The sequence below is a fragment of the Aplidium turbinatum genome, chromosome 5 (assembly GCF_918807975.1).
Source record: "Aplidium turbinatum chromosome 5, kaAplTurb1.1, whole genome shotgun sequence".
Classification (NCBI taxonomy): domain Eukaryota; kingdom Metazoa; phylum Chordata; class Ascidiacea; order Aplousobranchia; family Polyclinidae; genus Aplidium; species Aplidium turbinatum.
Genome location: NC_137476.1, coordinates 15895316 through 15917563, shown reverse-complemented (window position 1 = coordinate 15917563; position 22248 = coordinate 15895316). Strand labels below are relative to the sequence as shown.

The following is a 22248-nucleotide window of genomic DNA, read 5'->3' as shown; positions in this document are numbered from 1 at the left end:
TTTAATAAGGCTATGTTGGCTATGTTCAACTTAATTCTTTTAAGACAACAGATTGTTGATCAATGATTAATTTAGAAATACAAACGTTAGTCAGCAGTCTATCAACACTCACGGTTTTGCAATGACTGTGATTATAACGAATTAATATTGATTTCAAATGAAAAAAGGGAGAAATTCTTTGTAGCAGTCGCAAGTATTCTATTAACTTTTGATAAAAGTTATAGAAAAACATCAAATGAGCATATAGCTTACCGATGTTTGATCCTGTGTGCCAACATATAGCTCATAAGTCATAACATAATTTCGTCAATCTCAATCAATCGTCAAGTGCGTTGCGAATTCAGCAAATTCCTTTAAGTGTGTTGCTTTGAAACTTATGTAACATATGATTCCATAAGGAAACGCGATATACCAAAATTTCAAATTGAAATTTTTAGGGGGTCCGCGACCGCTTCGAAGACACCAAAAGGGGTCCACCAAGACAAAAAGGTTGAGAACCACTGGTTTAGAGATTAATAACTATATTTGATTAAATTGTTAGATATGTGAGTATGAAAAGCATAATAGGGCAATGTCATTAACTTAATTAGAGCATTAGCACCTAAGTGACCTGGTGTCGCAGCGTGCCGCATCTAAATATTCTGACGCTACAGAGTGCGTACCTATTTGGCAGGCACCTAACTGTCTGCTCCTAAAGGACGTGAACCCTAAAAATAGCATGGTTTTATACAAATCTGTAACATAGAACTGAGATATGCAGATTTATATCCTTTTAAAAAGGGATTTTAGCAAAAATTGGCAAAAGGAAAAACGGCGCAATGATATTTCCTTGCTCAATTTGGATTTCAAAAAGATACTTCATTGTTTTGTGACTTTAACCAAATAAAGTAAGGCAATTAAGTAGCAAGTAAACTAAATTAAAACAAAAACCTGCACAACTTGACACAATGTTTTGTGACTTATCACCTGGGGTGTGACCAGGGATGGGTGTGACGTACCTAAAAAGTAGAGATCAAGGAGACATCTCATTGCTTGGTGACTTTGATCAAAGGAACGCCTAAGTAACTCACATGTTATTGTAAGCAACGATTTTAGGAAAATCGGTCAGGCAGCTCAAAATAACTTCTATACATGTTTTACTATACATATACTATATATATATACTATATATATATACTAGTATATATACTATATATACTATATATATATATACTATACAATTTTTTTGAAAAATAATTTCAAAAAAATTGACTTCATAGTACACTTGTACAGTCTTGTAACTTTACCAATTATTATCAATCAATCATTTTATTTTGTGTCATTAACGCGTCCGAAACGAAAAAGATACTAACTACAAAAATCGATATAAACCTACCAGCACGTTAACCAACGGGAAAAGGTTTAAAACGTGCCTGAATGAAAAATTATGTAGTAGGCTATATATCAGTAGTTAGCACGGCCACAAAACCCAAAAAATAAAACAAAAACGGAGAGAAGCACACATGTTGTAATGAATGACAGCCTAATGAAAAGTGTTGTGGATTGAATTTGCCAGTTCCAATATTGATGTGGATGAGCACTTGAGCAGTCATAATAATAATAGGATGGAGAAAGAAAACCGGACATAAAAGAAACCCATCCTCAGGCAAAAGCCCGTTTCAATGTGGCCCAGGAGAGCAGGTGTTGAGCTCTTTCTATGGTTAGACTGCACATCACACAGTAGCCTAAGACGATTGAGGTTTGATATCCAGTTTAAGTTATTGTTTCGTTTATACGATCTCCAATTTTAACAGTATGTACAGATACAACAGAAAATTTTATCTTTTAATTATCAGGCATTTTTCTTTTTAAATGTAGAAATGCCATACAATAGTGTAGAAAAAGCATTTTGTGTAATGGACTATGCTATAATAGGGCGTGTCAATTTACTCAAAAATTTTTAATTCAAAATGACGGGTGTTAAAAACTTGTAGTTGGACTAGAAACTTTGCTAGATATTTTTTTTTTCAAAAATAAATGACGTCTTGCTTGGTAAATCGTTCCCTAAAAATTCAAATATTTGACAATTTTTCAAATTTTACCGACCTCCAGAAATTTTCATTTACAACTTGTAGGTTCTGTGATGTCATAGTTTGCTTCCTTTTGAAGCTTGCTAAGGAGGTGTGAGATATCAAATGAAGTACTATGATATCATAAAGTGCAGAAATGCTAGCAAAAAAACTCTCATTAACCAGCAACATTTGCCTGCGATGACTGCAATTAAAGTAGGTTAATTCGATTTAATTCAATTACTGTAAGTAAACTAAACTTAGAATCAATTAAACTTAGTACCGGTAGTTGTTGATTAACTAACTTTTGGAACAGTAAATACTATTGCTGTATGACAATTTTTATTTTAACGCATGCCAAACTATCAGTTAACAGTAGATGTTAATCAGAAAATATATTTCGCACTTGCTAGTGCATCTTCAGTTCTGATCTGAAGATGCACTAGCAAGTGCGAAATATATTTTCTGATTAACATCTACTGTTAACTGATCCCTGGTACCTTAGCAATTGAGGTTTTAGCTTTGAGATATGGACCAGGGATCGTTGCAGAACAAGACTAGGTCAGAAAGTGAGGCAGACTCCGACTCAGCTCAGCAGCAGCCTAGAGCAGTTAACTACATGCCAAACTATATTTTATCATGTTACAGATTAACAATATTATAGAGCTAATTATGATATCAAAATCTTTTGTGTGATTTGATTTACTGTAATTTCAAACGGTGATTGAGATGGATTTAAAGCGAAAAACCAGGAGTAGTACATTTACACACATGAACAATCTGATTGGAACTGGAAGAGAGCTGCTGCCATCTGAATTGCCTACTCTACGTGATGTGTTGAGATGTGGCATTCTGTTGAGAGAAGAGTGTAGTGAAGATGTTAGAAACTATCCATCAACAAGCCTTGCTAAAGATATCTACTCAAAAGTGATTGACAAATGGAAGCTTGCTAACTGTTGTTTCATATCCCCAGTAGTAAACTCTAGGGTAAACATTACACGGAAGATTCAAGAAAATTGGGAGCAAGCCAAAAAAATATCTTTAGGGAGAGGAAAACTACATCAGAAAGAAGCATTCATTAACAAATTGGACAAGCTGTTTGACATTCTTACTTGCAAATGCCGAATTGTGTTATGCTCTGATTATGGGTGCACTGTCAATGGTATTTGCGAAAAAAAAATTCACATACACTGCAAGTGTAACAAAGATGTGAAAATCCCTGTCAAAGAACTTGCATTTATCAAAAGTCAAAGAGAAAAGAATGGATCTTTGGGACTATATCAAATTGGCTTACCAGATTATCCGGAGCATAGCAGACTAATAAAAAAACTAAAACGACAAGAAGAGGATAAAAATAATCTATTTAAGTTTAGCAAACAGCAAGAAATGAAGGTTGAAACCACAATCTCCAGTGATGAAAGTAGCACAGAAGACTTTCAAAGTGATGCATGCGTTGAAAACGATCCAAGCTACGATATTGAAATGCAGGCACCAAGAATGTCTTCATCTGCTGCTCAACAACCACAACGATTACAGTATAATCGACTAGAAATTCCTCACGTTGCTATGCAAAGTATTCGGTACGGAGTTGGCTTGCGCGCAACAGCTGCTATTACTACAGCAGCATTGATGCTGGTTTAATTACTGAGAATGATCACACTTTTGTTGTGGATCATAATAAAGTCAAAAGGGCTCAAGAAAGACTATCCGATTTCATGAGCCGGACACCTCATGACGCATCGGCAGTTCGCTCAATTGAATGCATTTTTTATGATGGTAGACAAGATATAACAAAGATTATGTTGCATGCCGACAACTCGAATCGACAATTTCCCAGTATGATCAAAGAAGAGCATTATACGGCATGGAGTGAGCCTGGTGGAAACTATGTCTGCCATTTTACCCCAGAAAAAGTTCTACGAAAAAACATGCCGAAGTTATTGCTGATCATCTGGTTAATTTTTTGAAGGAGACTGGAAGTGACAAAACCCTGCAAGCAGTTGGTGGTGACTCTACAAATGTCAATACTGGTTGGGAGGGGGGTTCAATGCACTGGGTTGAAGTTAAGCTTGGTCGAAAACTAAACTGGTTAGTTTGTGCACTTCACACAAACGAATTGCCACTCCGGCATTTAATAACCTGCTTGGATGGAAAAACTTTATCTAACAACAAATGGGCTGGAAACCTTGGGAAAATGCTGGAGAACGCAACTGACTTAGAAATACATCAATCCTTTTCCAAGATATCTATTGGAGAAGCACTTATTCAACTTGAAGATAGTGTTGTAGATAATCTTTCGACTGACCAAGCATATGGTTACAGGATGACACAGGCAATCAAAACTGGAAATCTTCCCTCGGATTTGGCTCTCTTACACATTGGCCCTGTCAATCATGCTAGATGGTTGACCACAGCAAACAGATTTTGTCGAATATGGGTTTCGAAGCACAATCTAAAAGGACAAAATCTCAAAAACTTGAAATTGATTGTTGAATATATTGTTGGTGTCTATTACCCTTGTTGGTTTCAAATTAAAGTCAAGCACAATTGGATTGAAGGACCACGGCATATTTTGTTTCAGCTTCGTCTACTTCAACAGCAAAACAAATCTGTCATACAAGCAGTTTTGCCGACAATCAAACGATCAGCGTGGTATGCATTTAGCGAGATGATAATTCAAACTATGTTGTGCTCAGAAGATATGGAAGAGAGGAAAAAAGGTCTGGAAAAAATAACAGCAATAAGAGGCGGTGACAGAGTATCCAGTTTAGGTGATGACTCTGTTCGTCCTAGAAAGACTCCCACAATTAACATTAATGCAACTTCTTTGATTGAATTGATCGATTGGTCAACAGAAGTCTATGAGCCTCCTTTAACTGTTATGCTACCATTGGAAGAAATCAAAAAGTTTGTTGATACGCCAATGAAAGTCCCTGAATGGCCCTGCCACGGCCAAGCTGTAGAAAGATGTGTAAAGATGGTGACAGAAGCTGCAAGCCGAGTTTACACCCACGAAAAGAGAGATAGCTTTGTTAGAGTTCAACAAGCGAGTCGACAAATTATGAGTAAAAATGAATCGAAACAGGATTTAGCTCAAATTACAATGCCTGCAACTTTTTAAAACTATTTTTGTATTTGTGAACAGCATTTCAGACAATTTTGCAAAGTTTGAAAAATATATACACAATTTTTGGCAAATATAGGTGGTTTAGGCATTTTTTCACTAAATTTTCAAGATTTCTTCTAAACAAACTTGTTTTTCTTACTTGAAAGAACAAAAATTGAACAAATAATTGCTGCTTATGTCAAAAAATATAATACGGAATAAAGTGACGAAGAATATTTTATACTGGGAAAGAATCAACTTAAAATTAATTGAAAAAAAAAATGTTTTTTTTAGAATATTTTAATTTTTTGTTAATTTACCAAGCTAAACAACTAAAATTTATTGAAAAAATTGCATATTCTATTTTACTACAAGCATACACAAGTTTTTAGACCCCAGCATCTAAAAAAAAATACAATAAAAAATTTATTGGTATAATTGACACGCCCTAATGCTATAATACAGTTGAATAAGACTGTAGCGTGCATTTGCTCAACGATTTGGAAGAAAAGGCCAAGATCCTTTTACTCTGCACAAACAACCTTCTTGTTCGAACTTTTTATGCCATGTCCAAACCTGCTTTCCATTTGGTCCTTTTCTTACAAATCATTGCACAAATGCACGCTGCACAGTCTTATTCGACTGTGTTCGAGCATATTTCAGTACACAAAATCCTTTTTCTAAACTATTGTAGGGCATTTCTGTATCTAAAAAGAAAAACGTCTGAAAATTTAATGATAAAATTTTATGTGGTATCTGTACAATTGTACATACCGTTAAAATTTGAGATCGTATAAACGATAATTGGCAAAGTTACAAGACTGTACATTGTACAATGATGTCAAAGTTTTTGAAACACCCTATGTATAAGGCCGGGGTAACAAATCCCAGCCAACATTCACCATGGAAGTCATACAGAGCAACAAGGTAGGAGCCATGAGGAACAAAGACGTGTTGCCAAAAGCACATGTACAAATTGTACATCAAGCAGGTCACCAGTAATTCAACCATCGGGTGGAGATGTGTTTGCCGGATAACATAGTGCTAGGGAACTATGACTGCAGACCTGAAAATGAGGGACAAGACTGCCAACCTACACAACCACTGTCTTGATGATGCTCCAATCTTGTGCCACTAAGGCCGTCAACACGTTGAAGATGACAGCAGAAACCCAAAACAAGCTCTCATCTATCTAAGCTGATCAAGTGCAGACCATTAATAACTCCGCCAAGGCGAAGCTTCTTGACCAAGAGGCAATCTCGTTGATTCCAAGTTCAGCAAGGAAATGTCATTGGTACCATTTTTTCTTTTGCCTTTGCGCTTTTTTCCTTCACCATCAAAAGGTGTACAAAACGTTGGCAACCACTCATGTAGATACAGACGCTATGGCACAGACTTTTTTGTGTATTGCGTTTGAAAGCGAATATTACCCATCCGACCTTCCTTCACATTGGTACCCACACTAGTTCGTACATTGTCTAATAAAACCTTTCCGTTACTGCGAACCTAGTACAGTAAACTGTCTTGAAGCAGTTGACTATCTCACACACCCATTAGTATAGCCTTATTACTCACACAACAGCGGTTTACCAGCTTCATTTTTAATAATCAGAGATGGACTTGGCCACACTGTTATAGCATCGTCAGTCTGATAACGTCATCATATTCACACTGACTGTGGTATAACACTAACAGTACCAATCTGCTACTATTCGGAGAATCCATTTCGGAGAAGCCGATTCGGAGAAATGCCAGTTTGGAGAAAGCCTTTTTCGGAGAATTCTGAAATTTCACCGTGGCATCTGTTTATTTAAAGGAACTAGCTTATAATAGAGGTTAACCAAGTAAAGTGTCAACGATAAAGTCTATAGAAAAAAAAACAGTTATCAAACGGCGTTTCATCATTAACGATAGAGGTATATCCTTTTACCACCCTAAATATGCTCTCTCTGGCAGTAACTGGAGTGTAGTGTTGAGATTAGTCTCCTGTAAAGGATTAACGGGGATCGCCACGTGAAGGCTCTCAACATGATCCCCCCTATACGATAGAGGTTAATTAAATAAACTCTCAGCCAAGAAAAAGCAGTGGTCAACAGTAAGTAAGTGAAGTGTCAGTGAAAAGGTCTCAACTAAAATCTCGGCAAGAAAAAAATAAACAGTTATCAAACGTTAAATGGCCTTCAAAACTACCATGCCGGTAGGCCATGTTAGGCCGGCTTCCACAATCCAACATTTCTTCATTCCGTTGATATTAGAAATATTTTTCTCTTCACTCGCATTCGCAATATTTTTACCCTCAAGGCAAAGTATGAGCGTCGCTGTCGACCTATAAAAACTCAATAAATAAAATCTTTACACTTACGTGAGAAGCAGCATGCATTTAATACAACTGCAAATATGTTTCAGGTCCTTGTTTGCGTTGTTTTCTAACGCGATATCAATTAACGATTTTTATAAATACAATTTTTTAACAAAGAATGCTGCCGGGCGCAAGAATTTGGCCGCTGGGAAGCAGTTTTAGTAATGATATGTCCGATAATGTCCGATAACGATAATTTTTTTCCTTGATAAGCGCTGCCCCATCCCATGCAGCACGAACTGGTTTCATCAACATGACGAAAAATACAAAACTTTTTGTAAGTTATGCATGAATAGAATCGCAACAGCGGCAATGGGTATCGAACCTTCAACCTCTTGATCCAAAATCAAACCACTGAGGTAGTCGCCGTGCTTATAATTATACCTTCAGATACCTGTTGGATGCTTTTATCAATTGAGTTACATTGCCGCTTACGTGCAGATGGTGCAGTAGGCAAAATAATTAGATCAAATGAAAATAGGCTACCATAAAAAATTCCAAACTTTGTATTTTGCTTTCTGCTTAAAGGGCTGTTTACAGCAAAGTCGCCTATGCGCTTACATTTTAATTGTAAAATTCCCTCGCGATTGCTAATTGCAGCAAAACAACAAGAGATTTGTTGCATGCATTTCATTGCATTGCAATTTGCAACTCTAAAAATTATTGTGTTGTCAGGGCCGTCACTGCAAGGGCTTGCCCCCTCCCCTGACAACGACCTGTGCACACACACTTCAGGCACTGTAGAAGAACTGGTTTCAATTTTAGTTTCATTAACTAGGTGGCTAGTAAAAATATTAGCCTACTTTTCATGTTCTTTCCACTTGTGTGTTGATCCGAAATAAAATTTATTGGCGATAATCAAATATTGCCTTTGGCGGTAACGATAAACAATAACTGAAAAAATAACTGAGCGATAGTCGATAAAGATTTATCGCCAATTATTATCGCCGGTAAATTATCTTCGATAATGCCCATCACTGCCTACATCGAATCCGGTTCGATGTATTTCCGCCATAGGAAATGAAGCAAATGCAAAGTAAAGTCAATGTTTTGTTGAGACAGCAGATTATTATAGCCTCCTCATTAAAACATACATTTTTTGCTGTTGCACAATGTATATATGTATTGTTTTTTGTCAGAATGCAGAAGAAACGATATTTTAGAAATAAAACACAGTGACCTAAACGACAAAAGAAAAATGTGGTAAAGCCACAATGGTTTAAGTTTTAAGACATGCATGCAAAGATCCAATTCCAAATTGCCTATGCATACTTGTTACGCATAAATCATTACTACAGTCAACATTTCAGTGGCGAATCTGGCAATCGCTTCCTTAAAACGTAAACTTTATTAGAACAGGCAAGCTTGTGGCTAGTGGACAGCTTTACAGAATCAGAAGGTAAATGCGTACCTACTACCTCGTTTTAGGTACATATTTAACGCAGTGCCCAGGTACTGCAACCTCGTCTTGAGCTTCTTAGTCTAGTACTCATACTTGTTGCAGTCGCTCTTGCCAGCTACGCTAATAACAAAAACACCGCAACATGAAAGCTACCTTATACAGTTTAAGCTTCCAAAAACAATGCTAATTTTGACCAAGCATAGCACTGGCTGCATATTAGTATTGAATTGCTTACTTGGGCCCCAGAACTCCTTGGAAATGATTATTAGTTTGTCTCGTATAAATTTCTTGTTGACCAGTGTTATACAGTAGGTTAAGTTAATTGCCTAACCTTTTGCATGGGTATGGAAAGGTAAACACAAAAACCGCTTACCGTACCTAAATAAACCCTACAAATTCTCCCGAACTGGATTTGCCGAAACGGGCCATTCCGTAACAGTACGGCGCAATCGGTTTTTAATTTTTAAAAATTGATGCTCGTAAACTGCTGTTGTGTGAGTAACAAGGCTTATAGTTGTTCGTATATTGTGTATGCAGCATAAGAAATAAAATGTTCTCATTTACACACGCTAAACTCTTCTGTTGGTGTTCTTTAGTAATTGAAGAAACCCAAACAAGTGTTTGTGTCAAATCGTATGAGCAAGCAGTTCTAATAGTTATAGACTTCGTTTAGTCACAATTTCTATTTGATGTCAGTTTACTGGGGGTTCAGGTTGTTTGTTTAATAACTCGGAGGTACTTAATAAGAAAACGTCAGGAATCCCTGAATTAGACATACAATTACAACCTGTAACAATTCCGACTGTCATCAAACGTAAGTAGGTCAACGTATGTTCAAACTTGGAAGTCCCATTCATTTACTCGTTGATGATGCTGATTGCTAGTGGTCTCCATGCTGTAAAGTGCAACTGCACGATGACTTTGACCGCACTTTTTCTGAAAGAGCATGTTTCAATCTATAAATACCAACCTTGCCCTTACTTTTTAAGGCTGTATTTATCTCAATAAAAATTATCAAAACTATGGTTTTCCACGCGCTTGTATTTTTGGCCACGTTTCTGCAATGGCGGATTGCATTGCGCAACATGCGGATTATGACGTCAGTTGGAGTCAGACTGAAGCGACAATCGCTTTTGCAAGTCCTTTAGTTGTGTTTGTTCTAGAGCAGTGGTCGGCAACCTTTTCTAACAAAAGAGCGATTCTGTTACATATTTTGGCAGATGACCAGCTGAGAGCCACAAAACGTAATATATGTGTTTCAAGTAGATCAGACCACAGTTTCTTTGCTACCGAACAATTCTTTTTTATGCCGTCATCTCTATGTGTGTACAGCTTTCCTCACTTAACTATTTATTGAGCTGCCACAAAACTAGCAGCATTGGTGTGGGGCATGGGGCTGTTATCCATTTATTGAAAGCTTCCTTACTCTGCTCCGATCTTTGCATAAGTTGCAATACTGGCTACTTTAACTAATCTCCAAAATGGGATAATGTGCAGCAAAATTAATGCTCTATGGCTGTTCTGACAGTGCCTTTTGAAGTCACTTACTTTGGGATTTTTTCCCACATAGGCTATTAAGCATGCAGATATGCCAACATCATTTGCATTGAATACAAAGTTCATGTTTATGTCCAATTGTCTATGCTGAGTAACATCTCTGTTTTCGCCTAAAACTTTTCTCTTTTTTTTTTGTTTGTGCATGGCTACTGATAAAAAAGGGTATGCTGTTCAGTGTTCACGCCAAAAGCTGTAAACTGACCTAATAAAGTCAAAACTTGAATAACAAACTTGTAAAAAAAGTCTATTATTTTCTGACAGAGTATCACTCGATCAGAGTTGGCTCATTGCTGCATCATCTTGCACAACTAGTAAACAACGTCTTGATGACGTTTTTTTTTTTTTTTTATTATTGCAGTTGAACGCATAGGCTATTCCAAATCGTGTCAAATCTGGAGGGAGCCGCTTTAGAGGAGCTAAAGAGCCGCATGCAGCTCCGGAGCCGCAGGTTGCCGACCACTGTCTAGAGGAAGGAGGTTTTTTTTCGCTGCTTTGATCTTGTTGCACGTGCTTTTTATGTGAAGGCAGGTAGTATAGGCTCATTGCAATCTCGATTTTGAAAAAAATAAGCCAGGTCTGTTGACTTATCCATTGAAATTGTTGGTTAAGGGCCAGACCAAAGCTGTTATAGGCCCATGCGAGGTAAGGTACGGTACGTCTTAACCAATGTTATGTCACATTCGAACCACGAAATCGAGGGTCCACGTCTTTTAGGCGCTGACAGTTAGGCGCTGGTCTAATAGGCGCGCACACTGTGGCGTCTGGATATTTAGGTGCGGAACACTGTGGCGTCCGGTCATTTAAGTGCTATTCCTAGTGAAGTCTGTAGATTGTATCAGCTTGGCAGGGAGGGGCGTAGGGCAATGCTTTTCACACAAAATATTATATTGAACAGGAAAATATATTGTTTTGTTAATGCTTGTGCGACTGTGCGTTGTTGGTCATGGCTTCAGTGAGTGAAGCTGCTTAAACCGGCAATGCTTTTTCACACAAAACGTTATATTATAATTTTAAGCAAAAAGTTTATGTAATTTAGTCTACAGTCTTTTTGATCGAGAAATTCCAAAGTAAGGGGTTGTCTAGTCAGTTTTGAAGTCCTGCCAATTCCAATGAGTGAAAGAAAAAAAAAATCCACTGCGTCCCCATCTTTAAGAAGTCCTCATCTGATAACTGCACCGCCAAAATATTTTTTTTTAATTAGCCAAAATAGGACAAGCAAAGACTATGGATCTGCCATCATTTAAGTTACATTTTTTTTTGCTTGAAATAGGCTACCTTTTAACCTTGGACGTAGGGATACTTCCTTGGTCAATGGTCATCATGACAAAAATCCCAAGGCGTGTGTAGTGTATACGTCCGTGGTCGCGAAAGAGTTAACTAAAAATGAACTCAATAATGTTCGGAAGCTTGAATAATTAATTTATTGATAAAGCTTTCACCAACGCAAACCTGGACTAACAACAAATAAAACAATATAAATCAATAAAACAACAATATATTTTTCTGTTCAATATAAGATTTTGTGTGAAAAGCATTGCCAGTTTAAGCAGCTTCACTCACGGAAGCCATGATATAATTTTCTGGCAAGCTGCCAAGCTGATACAATCTACAAACTTTACTAGGAATAGCACTTAAATGACCGAGCGCCACAGTGCTCCGCACCTAAATATCCAGACGCCACAGTGTGCGCGCCTATTAGACCAGCGCCTAACTGTCAGCGCCTAAAAGACTTGCTCCCGAAATCGAGCAGTGTGTAAGGGTGCTTAACGGCATGGCGGAGAGCACCTCTTGCATCACTGTGTTGGACGACTTCCATGCAATGGTCAATCCAGCAGTCGTACAAACCTTCTTCAGCATTGATAGGAAGAATTGGGAAAAAGATGGCAAGCCCAGAGGACGCGATGAAAAGTTGTCAAATGAGTGAGTTTACTTGAGCTTGTTTTCTGTTCAATAGCCTATTAGCCTTTCAAGAGCTGGTTGCGTAATTGTTCCATTCATTATTAAACAAAGCTGTTATATCTCCCAGGCAATTCAGGCTGGTCGCTTGTGGGCACGTGCTGGAGTGGCTGTTGGATGGAGAAGTTCTGGGCAAGTCGAACATAGTCGTGCTGCCATTCTGCATTGTCTCTTTCATTCGCAGAAAGTACCCCAGCGACAATGGAGATTATGCTGGGTTCCAAAGACCAATGTTACCATTTTAGTCTTTTTAAAACCAAATCTGGTTTATTTGCAACCGTTTGGTTTATTTTTTTTTCGATTTGGTGTGTTTTTTTGGTTTGGTTTGTTTTCGATTTGTGTGTCGTAATGCGATTTGTCATCAGTATTGTATGTTGGTTTATTCTTTTAGTTTATTTCTGCTTCAATTTGGCTTATTCTGGTCTTTTTTGTTTAGCTTCATGTGTCGTAATGCGATTTTTCATCAGTATTGTAGGTTTATTTTTTAGTTTATTTCTGCTTCAATTTGGTTTATTCTGGTCTTTTTTTTAGCTTCATCTAGATTATTTTTAAAAACCTAGATGTCAACACTGCCGAAGACAGTCCCAATGAATGTTAAAGCATTATCGCATGATAGTCGACTGTACTATCTTCTATAATACAATACAGAATGTTTTCGATATAAGCAAGTTTGGCTGTTGTAATCTACGAAACTAGCCTTCGGCGATGGGCTTCGCAAACCACTCCTGGCACACAGGCATGAACAACTAAATTTGTATAATGCTGGCTGAAAGATGCGTCTTCATTATGGATGCCTTATAAATTTGCGCATTCACTTGCAACCAAGCCTATCTCGGCCAGTTTGGTCTCCACTAAGCTCGACTCCAACTGACGTCATATCACTAGGTGGCGTTGACGAGTTTGCCACTTCCAGGTAGCATGAGAGAGAAGCGCTAGAGAGCGTGGGAAAAGGGTTGGTTTCTCGGCTGTGGACCTCAATTATAAGGAAGTGAGTTTTTCAACAGGTACCGGATGTCTTGGCGGTGGATTCTAGTCAGTGTTAATTCGATCGTGCAGTTGCACTTTAAACATTCTAGTAAACGAACCTAGAAAAAAAGGATGGTGTAGCCTTGTTTCAACCTTCATTGTTTGAAAACAAATCCTTTGCTCTTGACAAGCAAAGTTATTCGATATGATTCGAAATATGCTTTTCATTAAGTGAACAATCAATTTTATCCTGTGTTATCTTTCACTGTGATCAGGAAATTAAAGTGAATTATTTTAATAATAACATTATTAGACTAGGCTCAATCGTCTCCAAGGTTTTTGTGTATTCGCCATTCATTTTTTTACTCCCGTTTTGTTTCCCAGACTATGTGTCAGACATGTCGCGTACAAGTTCATTGAAATGTGAAGACGGAAATTCTTCCCATTCTGGTCAAAATTCGTTCATTACTGACATAGATTTTGAAAGGGATGCTTTAGTGGCCACTGATGAAATGAATGATCTTACACTCGATGACACTGCTCAACAACGTAAGAATTATATAAAAGTATGAATATTAATCCAGATATTGTTCGTTTATTTGACTTATGCTTTGCTCATAATAATTAAAAACGTTGACAGTAACTTTATTTAACAGATTTGAAAAGTTAACTTCAAACAAGATGTTGATTACATAGTATACGTGGTGTTAAAAAATAGTTGTCATAATATTTTGTTCTTCTATCAGGACCAAAGTGGACTAGACTTTATGTTATACGAAACAATGTCTGCTTTATATCAACTTCATATAGTTTGATTTTCTTTGCTCAGTAAGATGTGACATCAGAGATTGTTTCTTTTGCCGCATACTATTTGTAATATTTAGTTTCATGCTTGTTGCTTGATGCTGCAATAGAAGATTATTGTATCAATGTGCATGTGAAAGTTTACTTAGACAAGTGGACCTAGAATGTTTCATGTTGGAAAAAAATCCTCTTTCAAGCGCGTTTTACAATGTTTGAAAGTCTTGTGTTGGTTAGACACTTTTGATAAAATTTTAGTAATGTTTTTTTTTAAAAACTTGGTCTTTAGAGCAAGGTCATTCTGCAATGCAATATATTTTATTTGAAGATTCGTGGACATTGGTTCGGCACTAGTGTCAAAGGGCATTGAAAACATTTTGGTGTCACTTTTCAACCACTGAACTCCTAAAATCGACAATAAAATTTATGTTGTAACTTTGTCAGCAGAATTGCATGACCGTTACTTTTACTAGTCCGAAGTGCACCTTGTAAACATGGAAACTGATCAAATGCATTTTGATGCAAGTGCTTTTGTCACAGCTGTGTTTTGCTTCAAAATCACCAAAAAGTCAATAAATGATCTGTTCCTTTCTTTTTTACAATGATTCATTCAGATCATTTAATAAGTCGCGATGTTTTAGAATTATCAACTCCATTAAACCATCTTAATACGAACTGTTTTCGTACGCGGAAAGCACGTCACTGGCTATCTTAACAACGTGCTAATTAGTCGCTAATAACCGGAGCTATGAAAATCACATTTTACAAGATATTAGCCATGCCTAATGTCTATTGTGCAATTGTGCATATAGAAATTAAATTTTTACCCAACAAATTTATTAAAATAAATTGTTTGAGATGAAAAACCGTCAGAAAGCCGTTTTTTATTCTAATTTCCCGAAAATAGCTTCAAAATTGAAATTTTTTCAATGATGACATAGAGCAGGGGTCACCAAACTACGGCCCGCGGGCCGGAACCGGCCTGTGAACTGATTTCATTCCGCCCGCCACGTGCTGCGGAAACAACACCTGCACTACAACTGTCAAGGAAAAAAGTTACCAAACTTTTTGTAAAGGACTGACGTTGCTGTTTACCATTAGGCCACCACAAATGGGGACAGCCTATGCCAAATTTGGAAAGATGTAGGCCTAATGTTTTTTCAAGAGCATGATGCCCGGTAGTGTATCACAGCAGGGGATAACTTTTCCAGCAAGAGCAACCTTTCGATTTTTATCACAACTTTGCTATTCCACCACTGACTTTGTTATTTATTGTGTTCAAGTCAATGGAGATTCTAATTAGTTGTATATCTTTTTGCAATTTGCATCCGGCCCGCAGCTGTTAATCTCGCAGCAATCCGGCCTTCAGAGAAAAAAGTTTGGTGACCCCTGATATAGAGTAATGCTAAACTAAACAAAAAATTACTTTTGCTCATAAATATAAGGAATTTTTGGGCGTTTTTACATTCCAAAGTAATTGCACTAACATTAACATAACTAGCATTGCACGAAAATGTCTAGCCACCAGAGACGAAATGCTTATTGTGAAGGGCAGGAAGGTAGAAAATTGACCGGTTTTTATTAAATGGCTTCAAAAGGACATAGAGAGACAAAAAAATTAGGACATACAGCATTAAAATTGAGAAGCAGGTTGGTATTGGTTGGTTTTCGCCAAACCCAAGTGTCTACCTACAAATCTAGATTAATTAAGTGCCTGCTTACGCGAGCACAAGATATTTGCTCTAATTTTGATAGTTTTAATAATGAAGGCAATTGTTTACGCTCTTATTTCAATGCGAACAACTACCCCACATAGTTTTTCAATAAGGTGCTCAGGGGGTTTTTAGATTCACGTTCTACGCACTCTCAAGCGGACGAACATGAATTAAAAAACTTTCTTAACGGTTCCCTTCATTGGTAAAGCATCGAAACGTTTTGTCAGCAATATGTCAAGTTTTATTAAAATGAAGTTCAACATTGATATTATTCCGGTGTATAAAACATTTAAACTTGGTTATTATTTTCAGCTTTAATCTAGGAATCCCTCCTGCTTGTATTCAAATGTCGTGTACAAGTTCACTTGTTCGCATGATGCGAACTGTACATACATTGGTGTGTCTACGCGGCATTTGGCCATGAGAGTGAGGGAGCACTTAGATTTAACTAATTTGAACAGAAACGTACCATTAAAGACCATTATTTGACTGCCAAACATGTTCAAACAACAAACCATTCTTGGAGTCTTTTAAAGTTGAGCGTAAATGTTCCACCGCATTTGATACGAAAATCCACGAGTCTTTGCTCATAAAATCCTGCAATCCTCGCCTCAATACGCAGTTGTTTGCCGCAGGCGCTTCCTATCTCCTAAACTTTTTTTTTTTAAATTTGTTGTATGATGCGCTTTTTGCCTCGAGTAATTAACCGCCATGTGATGTGCCTTACTCCTCTGCTTTGCAGTTTCATTCTTCTGCATTTCGTATTTCAATTCATTGTGTAGATCAGTTATTTATTTTAAATGTAGATGTAAAATCAATTATTTCGTTATTTGAGAAGGGCTAACTTGAGTATGGCCGAAAACGTTTGTAGTTTATAGTTTATGTTCACTCTAATGTATGATGTTAAATGCCGTGTGGTTGCTTGGTTTTATCTGACTATGGTTAAGAAAGTCACCTTTCTACCTAAATTGTATTACATTAAAACTTTTGACATAAAACGCTAAAAAAATTCAACTTTTTTAGATAGGTGTGTTCCCTTGCATACATCAATTTGTTTTTTGCTTATTAGATACATACAGTCCGACTTTTTGTAACAAAAGTTTGATAGTACTGAGAGTATACCGTATCAAAACAATAAAACTTCAGATGTACACAATTAGCAGTTTATTTTGTATTTAGAAATTTGTATATAACTACAAGCCTGCCAGCTTTTGCAGTGCCCGGTCGATTTTGAACTTCAGAATGAATCAGGTCGAAAGTACAATAGAAAATTTTTTTTTAACATCTGCAGTTCTGCACTGGTCGCTTTCACTCCCAAAACCCTTAAAGCCATTTTTAACATGTTAATGCTGATTCTGTCTGACTGGGATTTCCATTTCAAAGGTTTTACCATTTTGAGCACATCTTCTTGAAATATGCATGGTTGAAAGAGCCCAATTTAGCTCAAGAGTTCTTCGTCGTGAAGCCTCTGGGGCCGAGCGTCTACTCTTTTACCACCCTAGCTTCATGATGTTCCCGGACTTCACATGAAGGCTACTAAAGAGCAGCCAGTCTTTGGTTTCATCATTCAAGACGCGCAGACCTTCCACTCCGTTAGGTGGCTTGAAGATGGTACAATCATTGGTGATGTGATCTGCAATCTATTCCTCGGCACCACAATCACAGAAGGAAGAGGCCATTCCCCATTGGTGCATGGTTGAGCGGAAAAGTCCCGCGTCCTTACGAAGACGGTTGAGGAGCATCCATGCTTATCTTGATGGGATCAAGCTGATGGGGGAGGCTTGTGTCACAGTTGGAGATGAACAAATAGAGTCTGGTGGTACTTGACTTCCATTCAGAATTCCATTTGTGGTCCGCCCAATTAGCCTACAGATGTTTTGCTAATCATCGTCTGATCAACAAAGCATGATAGTTGAAAACTTCCGATAAAATATCAGTACTAATGTCCCCAGCAACTTCATTGCTGCATGAAGCTCATTCAATGATAGCCTTTTGCCGCCATATGCTTAAAAATCTCAATGATTTTTTTTGACGGTTTGTTTTAGTTTTATTGCTTGATTTAAATCATAAACAACCCTGGTTCAAATTGCCATAGAAACAACAAAACAAAGAACCACAAACGTTTTCAGCGAAGCACTGTACCTTAATTTAGAAAATAACTTCGAAATAAAAGTTGTAAAAATAAAACAGCTTCGTCTATTCTAAAGGTTTGTGAGTATTTTGTGTTAGGCCAGTGCCAGTGCTCTTCAAGTCTTCAACCTTTTTTGTTATGACGCACCCTTAAAAATGCTGTGGCAAACTTATGCACCCTTTTTATTTAAAAGGTAAACCGAGGTGAATCGCGATATGAAAATCACCTTGCAAAAAGCCTATTACACTATATAAAACACGCAAATCAAGTTGGGAATATTATATTTAATTACTTTATTGTTGTTGCATTTTATTAACAGAACTCAAACCGAGGAATGCTTTCCCTTTCAATTGCATTCTTTCCCTCGTCTATGTGTGGGATTGCGTATTTTTTCGAGATTTGATGTCACACCAATAACAAAACTACTACACACTAACTAGGTACACATAAAGACGTTGTTGGCTTTTGGAGAACCACTGAAATTGCCTTTTCAGTTTTGCTTTTACATTCTGGCACATTTAACAAGTCTTCTTCTTCTTGCGTTTGAGGCCGCCACAGATCACGTTGTTACATCCAGGCGCAGCAGCCAATGGATTGTGTATTCATCGAGCGTTGTTAGGTCCACATGTCTATCTTGTGGTCAGTATACAGGACATTGATAGATAATGTGGTGTGCAGTTTGAAAATCTGAGCCACACGCACAAGATGGTGAATCGGCGAGGCCCCACTGGAACATGTTGCTGCTAAAACGGCCCACTCCAGTCCGCAGGCGATTGAGCTTCACCCATTCCTTCCGGGGTAGTTCTGCTCCAGGTGGGGTGTTGGTATTGGGAAGGACCGTGAATTGGGTTGGTCTCGCAACTTCTCTCCATTCACGGTTCCAAACTTCGGAAATGTGGAAGTTCGATTTGCACATAGCTGCAGCATGTCGGGAGAACGGGCGTCGAGATTTCAAGCGCTGGGGCTTTTGGGAGTGCGAGGTTAGAACAATCTGGTTGAGGAGGTGGTCATCCCTTGACATAGCTTGTAGGACCAGACTACGTACGTGGTTTTCCCTGCGAAGTCTACCTGGGGCGATGCCTGATAGTACCGGCAGAAGGTCAGTGGGAGTTGGAAGCAGGCATCCGGTGATTATTCCATTTAACAAGTGAACCCATAAGTCAGCGTTCACATGTCTTTAAATAATGCTATCAATCTAAAGTCTGACTGGAGACTTCGTTCTGTAGTAAATGTATCATAAATGAAAGGTTGTAGGCCTAATATCCAAGAATAGGCTTTAATTGTGGAATTCTGTTCAGCATTGAAGCACTTCTTAAAATTTTCTTCGAACAAACTAAGATGCATGAGCATCAATAAGTGGAAGTAATTGCTCCTAAACATATTCTTGTATTGTCATAAAAGTTGCTAATGTGTTAATTTTGGGCTGAAGTGTTATCTTTCAGCCTAGCTTCCCGATTGTGGGTGCTCGCACGTGGGGTAGCGAGAATCCGCCGAGGATGAGAAGCTATATAGAGAGCTTTTGCTCAACAAGGGAGGTGGTAATTATCTCTCAGAGCACTCCGTGTTAGCCTATACAGCACAATGCACAACAACAAGAAAATAATCTGCTCATCGCATTGTCCTTCAAGCTTCCACATTTCGTAAAGATAATTGCAGGATTGAGAAAACTTGAGGGTCTTGATTAATTGTCATTAGGCTACGTTCTTAGTTTGCGGTATTTCTTTATTTATTCGCTTTTGCATTTTGTGTGATTGCGTTGTTGAAAGCTGCCTTTTTTCCTATTCGTTAGCCATATAAAAGCCTGTGTGCTGTTTTTCTGCATTATTTTCGTACATGTTTTAAATTTTTTCTCAGAACCACTCCGGTTTAAAACAGGGAGTGTGAGATTGACTTCATCAATCCCATCTGGTGTGGGGTGAAAAACGAATTGAGAAGCGCTGTCTTACAGCAATGGTAGATTGGTAGCCTAAATCTTACCTATTGACCAATATTCCGAAATAAATTTAAATTAATTTTTGATCATCTCAATCAAACTTATCAAAGCATAATCATGTTTGCAAATTCAATTTACATACATAAGTTATAACCAGAAAATAATTATAGATTTATTAATTATGATTTATCACTTGACACATGTGCGAATACCACTTTAAAATAGCATTTTGCTTACCTTTGGAAAACACCAGGCAACCTGTTTTTTCAAAGCACCTTCTTCTTGGCAGTTAAGGTAACCTAGTTGGAAATCCCGTTCTTCTGAATATCTAAATTAATGGTTTATTTCTTCTAACAAAAGATTGTAAAAACCTTTTGTTAGTGGAACGAGTTTGTGATGTACCCTTGTGTACCCTTTCGTACTGGTGCACCTCGTGGATATTTGGGTGCACCGTGCACACCGATTGAAGAGAACCATTATAGGTCAACAACATACTTTCTTTGCCGACAAGCTATCTTCACAGCTCGTTTCTCTTTCATCACCTTAAAAGAGGATATATTTTGAAGGAAGTAAAATGCAAGTAGATTTTTACATTTGAACAATTTTTCACCTTACACCTGGATAATTATAGGCCTATGCAGCAAAAGTGACAACTACAGTATAAAACAAAATAAATTTATTTTTTAGATTCAGGCGATGAAATTATTGCCGTTCCTTTAACTTTTTTCAATAAAGAATAAGGAATGATCAGTTTTAACGAGATCGTAAAATTTCTTACACATAATATGATTGAAATTGTACACAACCATTCAGATGTGAGAAAGACTCAACTAAACCGTTTTCTCTTTTCTTGCGTCATTGTGATTGCATCATAGAAAAAATGCATTCTTCATTTGCATTATGATTCATAGCCTCTTGCAGACGAAGAATTGCGCGATTTTTAACAATTCACTAAAAAATGCATAGTTCTAGAATGTTTGAACTATTTTGTTCATTTTTTATGTGCCATCATTTTAAAAAAGTGAATGTTTTTAGGTGTTTTTGCACCAGGGTTGTAAAAAAACGGATTTTTAGTAAAACTCCAAGGTTTTATGGGCAAAAATGGGTTTTATCATACAAAAATAGCCAAAAAAAAATTGACGCATATTGTTATTTGGTTTAAGAGTAAGGGCGGAATTCAGAAACCAGACTTAAGGCGGCTTAAGTCTGTCTGGACAAAAGTCTGCGTTAAGCGTCGATTTTGCGATTCAGAAAGCAGACTTACGCTTTTGCAAGGCTTATACTCGGCTTAAAATCCGAAAGATATAAGCCACCTGCGGAGGTGGTTTAAGCCTCTGTTGAAGCAAAAAGTGTTTGGCTAATACTGGAGGTATCGAAAGTAGGAGGTTTGTTACAGCATTTGTTTTTAAATAGACCGTCTGGTGCAAAGGCCACAAGACTTTTTTGATAGTTTTTAATGTGAAGCAGGTGTGCCTGTTATCTTAGCTTGGTTGCAGGCAGAGTTTCGGTCTGACAGTTGGCTTGATTGTTGAATAACGAGACTTCTTTCAGACGAGACTTCTTCCAAAAACCTTGGGGGGCGAGAAAGGTTATGACGTCATAACCATAACGCCATTTTACTTAAATTAAAATAGTATTTGATTAAGCTTACTGTCTTGTTTATATTGACACAGAGGTCGCACTCCGAATTTGTACAATCGCTACTTGAGACGATAAGTTTTACTTACGCAAACGCATACGCCCAGTCGTAAAAATTTTGATATTGTTAGCTCATAATTGGAACAGTTGGAAAACAAGTCGATTCATTTCATTTTCGTGCGAGTGAATAACAACGATCAAGACAGTGAAGTTATCGAAATAAAACGCAAAAAATCATGATATCAAGCAGAGTGGAAACCCGCTATCAGTATTATTAACCTCGTTTTGCTAATTACTTACCTTCAAAGCGTTAACAGCGGCGAAGTGTTTTCTCTTCTGTTTATTATCGAAAGCCTTTATAGTCTTTTATCGAATACCGTATATACTCGAGCATAGGTCGAGATGTTCGCAAGTGATTTTCACCTCAAAAAGACAGGTTCAACTCACTCACGGGACAAGCCGTTGTCTCCAGCTCGGTAGTTTTTATAATGAACGCATTTGGCATTTTTACTGTGGCAAAATCATTGCCGACGTAGATTACGGAGTGTATAATGGCGTCGGCCGCGAAGCAAAAGTTTTGAATACGTTTATTTGCAGTGATTCAAACTTAATTTTCAAATTTAATGATTTCTTGTC

At 37.5% G+C, this 22248-nt stretch overlaps 2 protein-coding genes across 2 annotated transcripts in view; both read left to right on the top strand.

Annotated features, from left to right (window-relative positions):
- The window catches only part of LOC145771273 (ubiquitin carboxyl-terminal hydrolase 47-like), a 247893-nt gene that overhangs the window by 182832 nt on the left and 42813 nt on the right, over window positions 1–22248 (top strand). Inside the window, exon 23 of the mRNA XM_082583009.1 lies at window positions 13779–13943. Within this exon, the coding sequence (XP_082439135.1) occupies window positions 13779–13943 (165 nt within the window). The remainder of the gene's footprint in view (window positions 1–13778; window positions 13944–22248) is intronic.
- Window positions 12215–13406, top strand: LOC145771274 (uncharacterized). Its single transcript, XM_082583010.1, has 2 exons — window positions 12215–12392; window positions 12499–13406. Exons 1-2 carry the CDS (start codon window positions 12244–12246, stop codon window positions 12671–12673), a joined length of 324 nt encoding a protein of 107 aa, XP_082439136.1. The 5' UTR covers window positions 12215–12243; the 3' UTR covers window positions 12674–13406.

Coding starts and splice junctions, on each gene's coding strand:
- LOC145771274 (XM_082583010.1), top strand. CDS start 12,244: ATGGCGGAGAGCACCTCTTGCATCACTGTGTTGGACGACTTCCATGCA. Junction 12,393..12,498: donor GATGAAAAGTTGTCAAATGA/GTGAGTTTACTT, acceptor TATATCTCCCAG/GCAATTCAGGCTGGTCGCTT.